Source organism: Cucurbita moschata, unplaced genomic scaffold (assembly GCF_002738365.1).
Source record: "Cucurbita moschata cultivar Rifu unplaced genomic scaffold, Cmos_1.0 Cmo_Scf00028, whole genome shotgun sequence".
NCBI classification, from domain to species: Eukaryota; Viridiplantae; Streptophyta; class Magnoliopsida; order Cucurbitales; family Cucurbitaceae; genus Cucurbita; species Cucurbita moschata.
In genome coordinates, this window is record NW_019268544.1 from 2,990,729 (window position 1) to 3,007,920 (window position 17,192).

The 17,192-nt window shown below is 35.3% G+C and overlaps 3 protein-coding genes across 8 annotated transcripts; 2 read left to right on the forward strand and 1 right to left on the reverse strand.

The window, feature by feature from the left end:
• Window positions 1–579: 579 nt before the first annotated feature.
• LOC111463632 (tubby-like F-box protein 2) lies at window positions 580–3,672 on the reverse strand. 2 transcript variants are annotated; one of them, XM_023107652.1, is made up of 5 exons: window positions 3,299–3,672; window positions 2,260–2,637; window positions 2,094–2,181; window positions 1,665–1,794; window positions 580–1,576 (listed from the first exon to the last, which is right to left on the reverse strand). In XM_023107652.1, the coding sequence occupies exons 1-5, from the start codon at window positions 3,326–3,328 to the stop codon at window positions 931–933; spliced, it is 1,272 nt and encodes a 423-aa protein (XP_022963420.1). In that variant the 5' UTR covers window positions 3,329–3,672; the 3' UTR covers window positions 580–930. The 2 variants fall into 2 exon arrangements, with proteins under 2 accessions (XP_022963420.1, XP_022963421.1); XM_023107653.1 differs by lacking the exon at window positions 3,299–3,672 and having other exon boundaries at window positions 2,090–2,181; window positions 2,260–2,396.
• A 3,089-nt stretch (window positions 3,673–6,761) lies between these two features.
• On the forward strand, window positions 6,762–10,801 carry LOC111463451. 2 transcript variants are annotated; one of them, XM_023107390.1, is made up of 12 exons: window positions 6,762–7,049; window positions 7,275–8,604; window positions 8,686–8,796; window positions 8,892–8,924; window positions 9,034–9,211; window positions 9,291–9,472; window positions 9,601–9,737; window positions 9,815–9,910; window positions 10,062–10,131; window positions 10,203–10,277; window positions 10,361–10,412; window positions 10,485–10,801. In XM_023107390.1, the coding sequence occupies exons 2-12, from the start codon at window positions 7,396–7,398 to the stop codon at window positions 10,547–10,549; spliced, it is 2,208 nt and encodes a 735-aa protein (XP_022963158.1). In that variant the 5' UTR covers window positions 6,762–7,049; window positions 7,275–7,395; the 3' UTR covers window positions 10,550–10,801. The 2 variants fall into 2 exon arrangements, with proteins under 2 accessions (XP_022963158.1, XP_022963157.1); XM_023107389.1 differs by having other exon boundaries at window positions 6,762–8,604.
• Window positions 10,802–11,844: 1,043 nt separating this feature from the next.
• Window positions 11,845–15,293, forward strand: LOC111463452 (soluble inorganic pyrophosphatase 2-like). 4 transcript variants are annotated; one of them, XM_023107394.1, is made up of 9 exons: window positions 11,845–12,085; window positions 12,705–12,852; window positions 12,962–12,990; window positions 13,175–13,240; window positions 13,993–14,100; window positions 14,187–14,252; window positions 14,357–14,477; window positions 14,573–14,654; window positions 15,006–15,276. In XM_023107394.1, exons 2-9 carry the CDS (start codon window positions 12,723–12,725, stop codon window positions 15,046–15,048), a joined length of 645 nt encoding a protein of 214 aa, XP_022963162.1. In that variant the 5' UTR covers window positions 11,845–12,085; window positions 12,705–12,722; the 3' UTR covers window positions 15,049–15,276. The 4 variants fall into 4 exon arrangements, with proteins under 4 accessions (XP_022963162.1, XP_022963163.1, XP_022963160.1 ...); XM_023107395.1 differs by having other exon boundaries at window positions 12,717–12,852; XM_023107392.1 differs by lacking the exon at window positions 11,845–12,085 and adding an exon at window positions 12,115–12,403 and having other exon boundaries at window positions 15,006–15,293.
• Window positions 15,294–17,192: the final 1,899 nt, after the last annotated feature.

Below are 17,192 nucleotides of genomic sequence, written 5' to 3' on the forward strand. Positions count from 1 at the left end.
AAAAAAAAAAAAAAAAAAAAAAAAAAAAAAAAAAAAAAAAAAAAAAAAAAAAAAAAAGGCCCAAAAGAAAATTTAGCTCCAATAAAATAATAAATAATCCCATTAATATATATATATATATATATATATATATACACTTTTTATTTTTATTTTTAACTCGAGAACATTAAAATCATTTTTAAAATAATATTTAAAATTGAAGAATTTGTCATTATTTACAATATCATTTGATGTAACAATTAAGGGGTAAAAAATTGATTTTGTGAATTTTATTTTAAAAAATGATTAAAATATTTTTATTAAAACTAACTTCTAGTAATATGCCTTAATTATTTACTTTTAATTAATTAATTAAGTTAGGTTGACGAGAGCATATTTTGAAAAGTTTAAAGAGGAGAATCAATATTAAGGGATAAACTTTGGGTATCAATAATATGCTTTTGTGCCATATTTTTATAATATGGATTTTACAAATTACAATATATTATATTATGTGAGTTATTGTTAATATCCATAATAATAATAATAAAATGAAAGTATTATCTAGAACGTATTAGAACATATTGATTCAACTAAGTATATCTCAACTAGTAATTAAAGCATTAGTAAGGCGATCGATTCAGTTCGGCGCCACAATATTTGAGTTTTAATAGTAATACTAAAGATAAAAGGGTGGCTAAGCTTCAGCTGATTTTAAGCTCTTTGGTGGGAAGTTTCCAGTAACAGGGAGATGGTAAAATTATAAGACAATCTCAGATCAACAGATGTTAGTAACGCATACATCGAGTTCAGCTCCATAACTTGTACTTGTGAATTGCTGTGTGCAATGCTTTACCTTCCAGTTCATGAGGGTTTCAAGTCAAAGAGGCAAAGTTTTGATAAGAGGCCTGAACTCTCTCTATTCTGAATCGCTGAGAATCCGATGGATTGTTATTCACATGCTGGTTTGGTGTCGAAGCTACTCAAGCAGATTGCGAAAGCTTGGAAGGCGGAGAGCGGGTAGCGATAATCCATTGTGAAGATGTCCTTTCCAATTTTCCCAAACTGCAATATTATCTTCTCTTGTTCTTCAACCGACACGTTGAGGGCGGGATCTACATCGACCACGAGTTGAAAGTTTTTTACAGAAGCCACTGTCACACGTCCTCTGAAGTTCAAGCACCAGCATCGAAGCTGTTCGTGCCATCTAGGAGCCTTGTTCTTAAGAACCAAGGATTCTCCCAAATCTTGAATCTGTGCACCTTGGATGCATGTGGAACTTGCATCTGTCTCTGGCTCCTTTCCTTTAGAAGCTGGTAGAGGAGAGCATTGGTTATCGACACAGGCCGTGAATGATGTCGGTGTCGGTGCATTTCCTCCCTGTTGAATGCAAGATACAGGGATTGAGTGTATGGCACAGTGCATTCTTCTGGGCCCTCTAGTGCGTAGAACATTAAGCTCATAAGAGATTGCCCCTATAGTGTAGTTACAAGCTGACATTCTTGGAGAGACTTGCTTATTAGCATGAATTGAACGGATTGATTGATTATTCTGTTGAGTATCATACATGGTGAACTTTGTGCCAAAGAAGTTGGACCTGCAATATTTTGTCAAATGAAATGTCGAGACATCAATACGAGGTTATCGGATAAACAACAATAGTCGATCAAGAACGAAACGCTTGCCTTAATTTGCCTACATAGGTACTGCGGATCCAGGAAAAATCATCAGCAACCAGTGATATAACAAAATCTGTACCTGTAGCCCTTCTTACTCTCTTAGCTGCTAATAACAGTTTATCACTTTCATTCTCCGCTGTCAATTCAATAATATTATCATTTTTAAGTGAAAACCACATAGAACATCAATGATAGTTCGTTAATGCATTAGAAATTAAAACTGTCTTTTCCCATAAGCTGGGAGATTAAACTGGAAAGTGTAGAACTCAGAACTCAGAAGGATGCATTTATAAAATGGAAATCATATTCAAATATCAACAAGATGATCAAACAAGGTGTGGTATATCAAACATGGACCATCTCATGAGCCTAACCTTGTTCTTTTCAAAGTTATTAGGAATAAGAATACAAGTAGAAAAAGGGAACGTCACCTACAAGGCACCAATCCGGAGTATAGACGATAGGTCGAAGTTGCTCGGTGCCTTCTAACATAGCATTGAATTGGGGAGTCTCGAGGTCCCGGCTTCGCAAGAGAAACAATGGCAAGTGTAAGTTGAAGCATAAACTTATCAAAGGAGATCAATGAAAGTAAGCCCTTTACCTGTTTCAGTGAAATGGGAAACGTGAGCCTCCCACACTGCTCAGGAGTTTTGACAACTTCCTTCGTAATGTTTCTCCATGACTTGCACACTGAAGCACAAAACAGGACAGCAGTCCTAGCAGGCCACGAGGTTTCACTCTCTTCTACTCTTCGGATTATGTCCAAAAGCAACTCAGGAGGCAAATTTGCCCACTGGCCTTGCTGAACTGCTTCTGGCTGAGGAGGCACTTCATCAGGTGCAATATGTGACCTGGTTCGACTTCGCCAGTTCCTTCCTTCTCCCCCTCGCTTCGGTTTCATCGAAAGACCGTCTTTGATTTCCCATAGCTCGCGAAAAAAGCTTTTGAAGGACATAATTGTGTGGCATAGCAACCCTTTCTGCAGAAATTCAACCCCAACTCACTCAAATAAACAAGCTAGTAAGCAGGAAGCACAGGGAGATTGATTGATCTAAAAACCAACCACACAGATTAGATGCTTTGAGTCATAATATAAAATTATATTGGCAGTGTTGGTAAAGAATCATTTTCAGAGTATGATATTATATTGCAGCAGATACTTCGAATCCTTTCTTTCTGCTGAGTAAGAAACCAATAAACAGATCAACATTCCATCATCCTTGTCAAAATAAAAAATTAGAGGCACACATATGTCATCAGCTACCACAAAACTTTAAACAAACAAAAAAGAAGAAGAAGAAGACGAAGATTGACGAAAAATCAGTACCAAAATTCCCTATCTAAAACGTCAAGAGTAATCTCACATGGAACCCTAACATTCCCACAATTCCTGGTTCCATTACTGAAGTCCAGAAACAACCGAATAGATCATTCACAAAACCTGAAAAGAATATTTTCGAAAACTAAGCATCATAACTTTGCAACGTAACTAGTTAGTAGACAGGCATGGGGGAAAAGAAAGAATCAGGAATGTTGAAACGGAAAAGCCCTAATGTAGAACACGCTTCAGAATCCAAAGAAACAGAAACAGAAAACACAAACAATAACTTAATGCAGTGAGATTGATAAGAGGAATCAACCTGTTCAAGAATGGTAAAGATCACGAACATCAAGGAGATAGAGAACAAGCTTAAATCCAACACCAGTGAAGAACCATCGCAAAAACCAGAATCCCGAGACGACGTCAAATCAAATTAAGAAAACGATTCGAAACTCAACGCTACTCCTCGAATCGAATGGACGATTTAAGCAATGCGTAAACTTGAATACGGCGATTCCACCATCAAGAAACTAAAAGCGAAAAACATCAGAAACCAGAGCTTCGTTCGGCTTCAAAGCCATTTTTTGTTGGCTCTAAAACATTAGTTATATAAAAATCTCAATCAACATTCAACAGTGAGAAGATGAAGCTTGACGTAAAATCAATTTGGGAGCGAATCTAGGGCGTGATCGATCACTCTCACGACCTCAAGGACACTGCTTTTCGGACACGTGTTTCTCACGTTTGGGATTTTCTGATTATCATTATTCATTAATCTCTTTTTTTTTTCTCTTTTGAGAGAGAGGTGGTGAGAAAATCAATCCGATTTGGAGGACAGCAAGGATCACCAATGCCACGTCACACGCTGCCTATTCACTATATTTGATAACGTTCATACCCATACTATTTGTTTGTACAGAATGGATTATTCCATTTGAACCTTCATTATTTTAGGGGAATAATGTCATTTATTATTATTATTATATATTTGTTATTTTAATCGAGTTGTCGTAGGCCCCAAGTGAAGATGCTCTTTGAAGTTCCACGTAGCCGTAGATAAATCTAACCGCATCAGAGTCCTCCTAATAGAACAAGTAATAGGTAAATAAATAGGGTATTTCTAGAAATAGTACTCATATCGACACGATGTCTGTTCTAGTTATTTTTTGAAATAATGAATGTCCATTAACCAACTTTTATATATATTTTTTGAATATAGTTTAACTAATTTTTATTAACCACCCATCTTCTAATTTTTATTAAAAAATTGAAATGAGATTTTTAAGCAAATTTTAAAATGCTAAGGGTGAAATTAAAAGATTTTTAGTTTGAAAATTTTGATCGAACTAATAATTTAGTCAGTAAATTTTAGTGGATAACACTTTAGTCTATGCATTTTAATCCTGGTTCAACGTCGGACCAAATAATACTTTAAAAAAGGAACCAAATAATACTTTAAAAAAGGAAATAGGTTGAAGGTCAGACCAAATTGATTCATTTTCCTAATTTTGATTTAAAATGAATGTTAATTGTTGGTATTTAAGAAAGAAAAAACTTTAAAATTTTATTAAAATATTTTTGGCTAATAGTATCTAAGCTACTATATTGTGAAAATATAAATATACAATATGGTCTAGCGTTTACTTGATTCCAAGGCAACGCAGCAAAAGGGTTGAGCAGTAAGAAAAGTATATTTTACAAAAATATAAAAATAAAAATAAAAATAAAAATAAAACGCCGTCGTTGTCATTTTATTGCAAATGAAAGACGCGTACTTCGAGCGCGCCATTTCCTTCAAATCCTTCTCCGTTTTCTGTTTTCATTCAGTTTTCGATCTCCATTTTAAAAAATCTCTCCTCCGCCGTGACTGTCAAGTTACTCTCCCCAGGTCAGCTGACAACCAAATGGCCGCCCCTACTGCTGCAGTTCCTCGCTGGATTCCGAAGCGCGGCCAAGTTCTCCGCCGTATTCTCAAGAAGCTGTTCTTCCTCTGCTTCTGTTCCTCTCCTCCGCCGCCCTCCGCCCGTCGCGTTTTTCCTTGAGTTTTAATTTAAACTCTATCTCTCCCTTTCAATGATGGTCGAAGTGGTTGAGATCAGAGATACACGAGAATTTTGATTCCTAATTTTGTATTATTGTTCTTTTTGTTGTGTGTTCTGAAATTGTTCGCTTCTTATGTTGTTTTCGCATCATGTGATATTGTAGTTCAGTTTATTTCTGCAATAAAATGGCTTGATTGATTGAAAGATCTTTTTGCACCATGCATTTCAATCATGAAATTAGGTTCAATCTATTTTAACCTAGTTCCAATTAGATTCAGAGGATGAAATTAGGCGCGGAGGAGGAATTGTTCTTGAGAATAAGTGGGGATTAAGAACGTTAGGGCGAAATGCCCTTACTGGAGCTTCCATGGCGGCACTTCCGGCGACATAATTGAGAAAATTTGGACGTGATTCTCCAAATTTTCCGGCCAGTTTCTGAAATTTTGGCCGGAATCGGAGAAGGAATTTTCCGGAAGGTCGACTTGGAGGCGTTTGTTCAGTATTTACTTTTAACACGAACAAAAATTCTTAGTTATTCAAAATTACGGCATTGATAATTATTTATTTAAATATATATATATATTTTTTTTTTTAATTGATCTATTGAAGTTATTTATAAGCTTGCCCTAATTAATCTTTATAAAATAAATACAAAATATAAATAACATTTGAATGCCTAAACAAAATATAAATATTATTTATATACATAAAATAAAATTCGATAGTATTCTCGTCAAATACAATTATTTTTTATTCTTAAACATTTTATTTTAATAAATCATATTTTAAATAAAAGTATGTAATTTCATGTTTAGTAAATGTGATGTCCTTATCTACCACTTATGTTTAGGATCGAGGATTATTGGGAGTGAGTCCCACCTTAGTTAATTTACTGAAAGATCATGGGTTTATAAATAAGAAATACTATCTCCATTTGTATGAGGCTTTTTGGAGGAGCTCAAAGCAAAGCCACGAGAATTTCCGCTTAAAGTGAACAATATCATACCATTGTGGGGAGTCGTGTTCATCTAACATCTTAACATTTTGTCATTGAAAACTTTGATAAGTTGACTGGAGAGTCCTGTTTGTCTAACCTCTTAACATTTTGTCATTGAAAACTTTGATAGGTTGACTATGATTTCAATTTTGCTTTTTTGGAAAGTATTTGATTTTTTTTTCACACGTGGAATAATACTTTTTTAAATTTATCTTTAAAATACCATGAATGAGGGGGGTTTTGGGATTCTGCCTTATCGTTTTGGTATGTGTTAATTGAATTTATTTATATATATAAAAAAATCCATCAATAAATCAAGATAAAAATTCACCTTCAATAAACTATTTTTTTTATTTCATTATTCCTTTTAAACAAACATTTAAACTTATATGAATTGAAAATGTTCAAAAGAGAAAAAAAAAACTAAATTATATAAAAAGAACCCATAAATTTTTTTATCCGACATTTTAAATCGATAGCGGTGTAAAGTTGATTAAAAAAAATTAAAGTTAATACAACTCAACTCTTAGTACACCATTTTGTTTGATACCCGAGTCGCTATGACTACACCTTCTAGACTTACAATTTATTAGTTTGGTGCTTAAGGAAGTTAAGATAAGGACATGATTCATCTTTTTTTTTTTTGGACTTTTTTTCCTTCTTTTGGTAAAAGAAAAAACCAACGAAAAGAAATAAATAAACTAACGAACAGAAAGTGGTTGGCAAGGACGAAGCATCGTAGCGGCACACTCTTCGGAACATGCAGTGTTTGGACTGGAGCAGCAGAAGCGAAGAACACCCAATGAACGCCTGAAGTAAAAGGAAGTTTCAGAATTATCCCGCGTTCATCAGCGATGGCCGCCATTATTTCCGTTCACAATTCTTTCATCAATACTCCAACTCTTTGCCATATTTCACATTCTACAGCCGCGGCCACCATGGCCAAGGAGAATAAAGACAATCTCTGGAGAGGATCGGCAAAGACAAGGCCTAATTACTTATTTTCTCAAAAACCAGCTTAGATATTTCAGGTAAACCACTCCAGATTTGAGAGCTGTATGTAATCACGCACCAGTTTCCCTATTATGTTTTATTCGGTTCAAAGAATTATTGTCATCGTCGCCATCGATGAAATCTCCCTCGTGTTCATCAATATTTTGGAATTTAGCATCCATCCAAATTTCTTTTGAAGGAATCGTATTAGTTCCTCTAATCTTTTTCTTAATATTTTATCGTTTATCGCATTGACGATCCAGCGGCAAGGGATTCTTATATTTCCCAATAGTTCTGAAACCTTTCCCCTCAACTGATTGTTCGATGAAGACCGTCGCTCTGAATTAGGGCTTCGGAACGATCATCGCAACTCGACAGAGTCCAATGTGTCCAGCTCTGAATCTAATGAAGCAGAGGAAGGATGGATATGAACCGTCTGATACGGAGACAGAATGGCAAGAGAGCCCTTGGAATGACCCTAAGGCGAAGAAACTTGTACTGGATTACAATAACCGACGAGCAGATTCGGCAGCATCGAAGAAGTTCAGTACTGCAGCGAATATTTCTCCTCCTGGTTCGAGAAGAAACAATGGCAAAACACCTCACAGGCCGGCCAAAGACGACAGTGTTCTAGTCATGCATCAGAGAAACATCAGCCCCTTGTCGAGAGCAGAAAGAAGAAGACACAAATCACCTTTTAAAGCTGGAGCAGAGGAAATTGGAAGCTCTAGCATGAGGTCAAGAAAAGAGGAGAAGTTGACTTATTCTCATGGGAGTAACAGAATAAGTCAAAAGCCAAACCACAATAGAAGATCAGTGACTGCTCCAAGGTTGAGAACAAGAGATGAACATATGAGTGCTGTTAACGATTTATCTCAAAGGAGAGACAGAGCTGCTCCATCCTTGCAGGTCAACTCCATCCTGCACCAGTCAAAGGAGGTTTCTCAAGTGAACTCTCTTTCTGTTGGTGAAATGAACGAGATGATTGCAGATGGAAGGGTCCATAGAGGTTCGATTTTTAATGAACCGATGGTTGAAAGCACGGGGTCAATCTCACCGGGGGACATATTCTTTTCGCGTGATGGCATGGCTATTGGAATGAATAACAATGCCACAGGAAAGAGAAATGCATTCAAGAATTATATAAGTCCAAGGCCTAACTTTGTGTCCAAAAAGAATGATGATACTTATAATCAAGTTGAAGTAAATGCTAATGGTAGAGGGGTTACTTCTGCTGGAACAGGTTTGTCAACGACCACAACCAATAGTGCTGCTGTAAGTAGAGAAAATAGTAGTAGAATTAGCACTGAAAGTAGTAAGATCAGTGATGTGAGTGGAAGAACAAGTGAAAGTACAAGAAGGTTTATAGCCAGTAGACGAAAGAAGAAGAACGAGATGTGGTTTTCTTGTATGAGGAATGGGCCCTGCAGGACGACGAAATCGCCCGAAAAGCGGGAGTTCGATGAAGCTACATTCATTGAAAGAGCAAATGTTGTTGAATACTTGAAACCCTTTTGGGCAGATAAGCATCGACCGGTGTCCTTAAGTGGATTCGCTTTCCATAAGCCTGAGGCGCAAACTCTCAAGCAATTAGTAAGTGTTTTCAGGTACTCTTGCATTACTTGTGCAGTTTATTGCATAGTCTTGTTGATATCCATTTCATTGAATTATTAGGTTTTACAAGACAGTTTTCCCCACATCCTGTTCAAGGGTCCGCGCGGATCTGGCAAACGAGTGCTCATTATGGCTCTTTTGCGTGAGATATATGGCGATTCATGTTGGAATGTATGTCTTTGAGCTACTGATGCAGTGACATTAAAGTTGTTCGTTCTTTGGTATGAGCTTCCTTAAATTGGTTGCCTTGTTGTGTATCTTTTCAGGTTTCTCATGATTTGCGACGTTTCCAGATTCAGGTAACTGCAAATATATGGTAAAATATTAGAAATGTTATTTCTTGTAATAATATGAGCAGAGAGTTTAAACACATAACAAGTCTTGGAGCTCATACTGATATCATAACAGGAAAGAAAACTAACGCAAGTCTTTGTTCCATTGACGTCAAGTGCTCACCATGTGGAACTAAATTTAAGCTCAGAAGCAAATGCTAAGTATGCTCTACTGGGATTGGCTAAAGAAATAGGAAGTGAATATTCCATTAACGTGGAAGCAAGAAATCTCAATCCGAAGGCTAGTTTCAAAGGTCCGATTTCGAAAAGATTTGTATGGTAAAAAAAACTTATAAACCTTACGCTAATCTGATTTTGTGCTCTTAATTCCAGTGGTAATCCTTTTAGATGTAGACAAAGCTGTAGAGGATATTCAACATTTGCTTAGGTGGATTATGGATGGCTATAAGGATGCCTGCAAAGTAGTACTCTGTTGTGACAACGACACAGGCATCCTTGACTCAGTGATAAGCCGCTGCAAAGTTATCAAAATTAACCCTCCAGTAACTCATGAAGTAAACACTATCTTGTTTATGTTTTTTCGATACGACTTTTATACTGTAAGATGAGAAAACCCGAGACCGCTATTTGGGTATTATCATGCTAAACTTTTTTGTTTTTGGCCTAATCTCCAACTTCCCAGATCATAGATGTACTTATCCAAATAGCAAAGAAGGAGGAATTTGACGTGCCTATGAACTTCGCTTCTAAGATTGCTACTAAAGCAAAGCAGAACCTGAGAAAAGCAATCATGGCGCTTGAAGCATGCAAGGCACACAAGTTAAGACATTAGCATTTAGATACTCAAATTTACTTTTACATAATCCACAAGAGCTAAAAAGTTTTCCCTTTTGCAGTTATCCATTTTCTGATGACCAGCCAATCCCCATTGGATGGGAAGAGGCCGTGGTAGAACTCGCAGCTCATATCCTCGAAGACCCGACGAATCCAAGGTAAAACTCCATGTTTCTTATTATATGTCTGGTCAAGATATAGATGAAACAAGCACAATATTCTAAGAGATCAATTTCCAGCAGAATTTCGAGATTCTTATCAACTACACTCCTGATTTGAGTATCGCCAATTCTTTTATGTTCTTATCAGATTACACCTAGTAAAAGAAAAAATTCAGAAGCTTCTAGTTGAGTCAGTTCATCCAAAACTAATCCTCCAGGTACGACATTTAAAGTTAGGACACTATTAGTTCATGAAAAACACTCATAAAGTTGTGTCCTCCATGTACAGAAGCTCGTGGAAGAATTTCTGAAAAGAATTGAGCTGAGGTCAAGGAGGGAACTTTATTACTGGCATGCTTATTATGTTAGTTCTCCTTTTCCCCTTTTCTTTTCCAATTCAAGGCATTGTTAGGCAAGTTTGGTAACTGGGAGCTTTATCATTTGCAGAACAAGAGGCTCCCAACTGAAACTGGAACGGGCGCCTTACCCAAATTGGAAGGTACAAATCAAATTGTTGTCCAACTTACTGCATATATAATCTCACAGAAACCATACGAATTTCTTCTTGCAGAATTCGTGGCGAAGTTCATGAGCATGTACAGGAAGAGCTCCACCAACCTCGTTTATGATCGATAAACATGTCACGTTGATGCGAGGTTATGAAAGATTGTGTTATAGGAAAAAGGAGAAAAAACTGCCTTTCATTTTCATAATAGGACACTTTCTAGTATCCTAATCCGAAGAAATTATTATATGTGGTTGAGACAATATGACAGACAGTTTTATATTGTAGGACATCATAGAAGATAAAATCTAAAAATGAGGGGAGACGACTATAATGTGTTGGTCACGTTGAATAATACTCTCTAGCCCGTTTATATAATTATATTTTCTACTGTGATGATTTTCTTAAATAATAATAACAATTATAAATAAATGAAATTCACCACATGAATGTTCTCTCTCTCCCTCTTTCCATAGGACTTGACAAGTATTTTTATTTTTTATTTTTAATGGAAGCTTTAAAATGTAAACGGCTCAAGTTTATTGTTAACAGATCTTGTCATTTTTTCCTTTCGAGATTTTCTTGAAGATTACGTGTCTTAAAACTGCGAGGTTGACGACGTTACGTAACGGACCAAAGCATATAATATCTACTATAACGGTGAGTTTGAACCGTTACAAAAGTTATCAGAGTCAGTCACCAGTCGATGTATCAACTAAGATGCGGGCCCATAAGGAGTGGATTGTGAGATCTTATGTGTCAACTAAGATGCGGGTCCATAAGGAGTGAAGTGTGAGATCTCACATCGGTTGAAAAAGTAAAGTAAACGAAAACATTCCTTCTAAATGAGTGTTTTAAAATTGTGAAGCCATATTAACCATGGATTTTGGCTGTTACATACATTTTTATCTCATATTTATTATATATTAATAAATATGATTTAGAAGTGTATTAAAATTTAAAAATTTGATTAAATATTGAGATAATAAATAATTACTAATTATCAACCCCAGCATAATTTTTTCTTTTTTTTGTTTTTGAGTTCTTCAATTCAATTAATTAGGATATGCCCTCAAATAAATGTTAAGTTTAAAATATACACGTGCAATACTAAATTAGTAAAATAAAATACACGGCTTTTTAAAAATAAAAAAATAAAAGGCAAAAATGCCTGCCTCAGCTATCAGTGGATATACCATATACATGCCACTAGTCGCCGCCCACCAAACGCATAGAATTTGTTCTTACACTGCGAATCAGGTACACTGACGTGACGTTAAGCTTTCTTACGTGGCGAGTTCCCATTGGGTGGCAGGAAGACTCAGAACGACCTTTATACGTGGCAAGATTCTACTGGGCCTTCCTCTTCATCCATACCCGAATATTGTTACTTCAAAGATCCTTTCGCAGCTTCTTCCAAAAAATTCCAGATTCGAATACGAAAACAGAGCTTTGCCACGAGTCTTCATCCTGGACCGTGGGATCGACTCCAGCCACATCCAACGACCTATATTAACTCAGTGGCTTCTCCATCCCGAAATTCTCTCTTCCTCGTCTTTTCTCACCCGCTGAGCTCGGAATAGAATCTGTTGCCATATATTTGCTCGAGTCGCTTTTGTGTGTCCGATTCACGCTTAATCTCGACGCTGCTACTCTTCTGCTACTGAGTGAGTGATCAATCGTTCAATCTTTTCCCCTTTGCTCTGTTTCTTTTGATTTGTTTCGGAGCTATTTCCGATTGTTCTGTAAGCTGTAGTGATTCAGTTAATGCCCTTTGGGATAAACTCATTTCCTGATTTGTGATTGTTTTATAAGCTATTTATAGGTTTGATTTGATTTCACTAGATTATCGTGCTTCGCCACTACTGTGTTTTACTGTTGTGTTTTGATGCTACTCATTTCGCTTTTGAGCCTAAATGATTGAATCCATGGGGAAGAAAAACAGAGTTCATGTGTTCCGGGAAGGTGGAGATCGGAGAAGAAGGGTAGTTTTCTAGTTTCATTTTTTTGAAACATCCCTGTGCTGTGTTCTTCGTTGGATTACATTTTTTTATTACCTATATTGTTAGGATTCGATTAGTTGAGAATAATTTCATAATCTAATATATTAGTGTTCCTACCCGATTTTATTTTTTATGAACATCCAATAATCTTGCCTTGTTCCTTATTCTCTTTCTTTTTGTGGGGTATGAATCCTTTCGGATGTGTTTATTGGTTATCTTTTGATCTTTCCCTTAAAATAACTCAAAACTTTTGCTGCATAATTATAAAATGAAAACTGTGAAGCTACTGTGCAAGGTGAATATGGAAAACAGTGCTGGAGAAGGAAATTCCGCAAATGCAGGAGTCCCTAGGATTACGCTCAATGAAAGAATTCTTTCTTCCATGTCTAGAAGATCTGTGGCTGCTCACCCTTGGCATGATTTGGAGATCGGTATGTGTACTTTTTGTTCTTTTTCAGAAGATTCTTCTACTGAATGTGCAAGGACTTCAGCTGAGCTTGTTTACTTCTTGAGTAGTAATGCTTGAATTTGTGATTTCAGGACCTGGTGCGCCGTCGGTTTTCAATTGTGTAAGGTTTTCGTGTTTATTTAAGGCTTAAAGTGCTAGATTGTTGAAAAGATTTGGAAAGAAAAATAAGAACTGGTTGGAAAGTGTCAAGGAGATTGGTTGTTTGAGCTCGTTGTTCTGAGATTTCTTATGATGAGTTGCCAATTATATGAAACTACAAACTGAGTATTACTGTGTATGGGCAGGTTATAGAAATTAGCAAAGGCAGCAAGGTCAAATATGAGCTTGACAAGGCCAGTGGCCTTATAAAAGTGTGTTCATCTCCTCTCTATCTGTTCTTTGCCTTTATGCTTATTTTGATGCAGTAATGGCTACTTTTTAAGCAGTATTATAATAAAGCTTGCTTTGCTGCATTGTTTCATGTTCCTGAGTTTGATGGCCTCTCATTTAGAAACTCTTAGAGAAGTATTTCAAAATCTTTTGACCTTTTGCTCGTAAACAATGACGATCTGGTTTAGAACACCATAGATCATTGAGGATGCTTTCTTGTACAATAAATCTTCTCTGCTATCATGCATTGTTATCGGTAATCATGCACGTCCTCTTTTGCTTTCTCTTGTGGATTTTTTTTAAAGTTTTAAAACGCGTCAGCTAGAAAGAGTTGGACTCTCCCTTCTAATTTCCCCTCAAGGTTTTAAAACGCGTCTGCTAGGAAGAGTTTTCCACACCCTTATAAGAAATGTTTTGTTTCCCTCTCTAACCGATGTGGGATCTCACGATCCACCCCCTTAGGTCCTAGTGTCCTCGCTGGCACACCGGTTCTGATATCATTTGTAACAGCCCAAGCTCACAACTAGCAGATATTGTCCTCTTTGGACTTTCCCTCAAAGTTTTAAAACAAGTCTGTTAGGAAGAGGTTTCCAAGTTTTTATAAGAAATGTTTCGTTCCGCCTTCAACTGACGTGAGATCTCACAAATATATTGGGTTTATGCTATCTTGAATGTATGCCTTTTCAATTTGTTCATGGAGAAGATGACCCGTGTTTCAAATTTGTGGAAACAGGTCGACCGTGTACTTTACTCATCAGTTGTTTACCCACACAACTATGGTTTCATCCCGCGTACAATCTGTGAAGACAGTGATCCTATGGATGTTCTTGTACTGATGCAGGTAAAATCCAACGAAGTTTAAGAGAATTAATTATCTCTTCTTATGAGTTGATATCTTTACTGTTCTTCTGCTTCTCTGTGGCACAGGAGCCTGTGCTCCCTGGATCTTTCCTCCGAGCTCGTGCTATTGGATTGATGCCCATGATTGATCAAGTATACGGCCCCCAACTTTCTTCTGAACAGTTTCCAAAGTCCTGTAAACAACCCAAGATTTCTTTTCCCTCTTTAAGCTAACCATTGCAGTTACCATGGTGCAGGGAGAAAGGGATGACAAAATCATAGCAGTATGTGCTGACGACCCAGAATTTCGCCATTACAAGGACATCAAGGAGATTCCCCCGCACCGGTTGGCTGAAATTCGCCGATTCTTCGAAGACTGTATCCTCTTAAAACACTTTCACATTTGAATCCATGTATTATGGTTTATGAAAGCATTTTGTTGGTTTTTCCTTGACATCTCTTGAACCAAAAAGACAAGAAGAACGAGAACAAGAAAGTGGACGTTGAAGACTTCCTGCCAGCTGAAGCTGCCAGTGATGCCGTCAAGTACTCCATGTAAGCTCCCATCTGACCCTACTGCAACTTTCTCGCTTTCTATCTCCCTTCTCGGTTGAACACAGAAACACTAACACTCTTTATTAACGTCAATCGAAAAGATACTACAAGATACTCTTTCTTTATTAACACCAATCAAAAAGAGATTACAAGACACTTCGTAGAAACTACTCCATTATGCTCGTGAAACTTAAAGAAGGTAAAGGAATATTTAGAGTGCTATTTGAGACTACTCGTGATTTCTTGAGATGAAAAACTAGATAGGGTAGACGTATATTGAGTCAATTTCTAAATCTTTTTTAATTATCTAAATTATTTTAACATAACTCACTCGTGATGTTCCTTTTGTAGGGATCTGTATGCTGCTTACATAGTTGAAAGCTTGAGGCAGTAAGTTTTTTTCTTCTTCCCCTGTTCTTATCCAATAACAAACTGGCTATTAGACCAGTTAGCAGCATATGTAATGAGGCTGCTGTTAAACGTTGTATTAATGGGCCTTAATGTCGGCCCAATAGTGAAATTTGGACAATTTGACGGCGTGGCCCAAAAAGACCAAGTCTATTTCAAGCTTGTTCTAATCATTATTGCACCTTTAATCCCAACATGGCCTGCAATTTTTTTAGGCTGCTATTATTTGAATTAATCATTCCTCTTTATCTTTAAGCAACCATTTTCTTCCCCAGTCTTATATATATTTTTTATATTATATAGTTATATAAAATTATTATTTTAAATAACCTGCCATCCACTAATCTTTTCAAAAAAAAAAAAAAAAAAACAATTTTTCATTAATAAATTTTTGTTTTTGGTTTTTTTTAATAATTTAGGGGATTGTAATTGGACAGCTAAAAAACAACCAAATCCCGTTTCATTTCATGATTGGATAACTGACAGGATTGGATTACGATTGAAAATGACGATAATTTGCATTAATTAAACGATAAATATTAAATAAATAAAATAAAATAAAATAAAGAATTACAATATGAGCTGAGCTGGAAAATTGAAGTCAATGCCACAGGCAAAAGCTGCAGCTTTGACCTTTGTCTTTTAAATTTCAAAATTCCCATCACTGTTATTCCAAATTTTCCATTTGTGGTCCAAAATCAGAATGGTAAAATACTATTTTTTAATTAAAAAAATACATTTAATTTTTATTTTGTCCTAAACTTTTAAAATTTTAACGAGATTTAAATTTAAAAAATATATATATATCAACGTCCAGTGGACATCATTCTACTAAACGAACTAATTGTCAACTCTAACTTCTACTTTTAGATCGTTTGAAAATAAATTTCAAATTTTAAGACTAAACACGTCGCCTTTTAAACTTCAAATATCAAATATAAATTAAATTTATAAACCAAATAGAAATGAAGTACATAACTCAATAGAGAGTAATAACTTAATTTGAATCTACACTAAATAAATAAATATATTAATGAATTGAAAGAAGTATGTGGGTATATATATGATATTACACGTCTAGGATTTAAAATTAATTTAATTCATAGGGCTAACAAATGAATGATGACAAATTCAGCTTTAGGTTACATGTAATTGGCATAAAGTGGGCAACACAAGGGCCCACCATCCCATGCACTATTTACTTTATTTATTTATTTTTTATATTATTATTATTATTATTATTTTGTGGGAAATTAGTATGAAGCTTGTATAAAACAAAAGCCACCAAATTTCCAAAATCCCATAGATGTGTGTGTACCCCAAATCCATTTTAAGGTAAGAAAGTGCTTCAACTTGAAGCTCCCAAACCACTCACTTAAAGCTCAAGGAAGTTTTTTTTTTCATTATTTTTAAAAAATATATATTAATTTTCAAACCGAACAACGTATCTCCCTATTATGACTATAAACAGATCTATACAATTATTTAAAAAAGATATTCAAGTCAAAGACTCAATCGAATTAGAGAGACCATTATCAAACAACTCACAAACTAACGAACATGCACGATTTCACATGAATTATTTAAAATAAAATAAAAAAGATGGGTTTGTTTTCAATATAATATCATTGTATTGGTAGAATTCCCATCCTAAAAAGATGCAAACATTGGGAGTTTGACTAATTTTATTTAATGGGCTTCAAGGGCTTGTCTTTAGAATAATAAAATTTTAAATAAAGGTAAAGGAGTGAAGAGAGAAAAAGATAAATAAATAAATAAAAGTAATAAAAAGAAGATATTGTAATTTAAAAACTATTAAGTAAAAGTTAATTTAAGGATTCCTTATGCATTAAATATATTATTTGCTAACAAACTTTTCCTCGTTACAATCATACATACACTAAATTTCAATCAATTCATTAATAAATAAATAATAATTAATAATTTTTAATTAAGATGGTCGAAATGTTCATGGCTACCCAAAATTATAATTTTTAATTTAAACAATTATATTATTAAAATTGAGCCATTTAATTAAATAAATATAAAATTTAAATCTTTTGCATTTTTTTTAAGGTAAAAATAATATAAATTTGAAAATAAGAGATTTAAATGGAAAAAAATAGTATT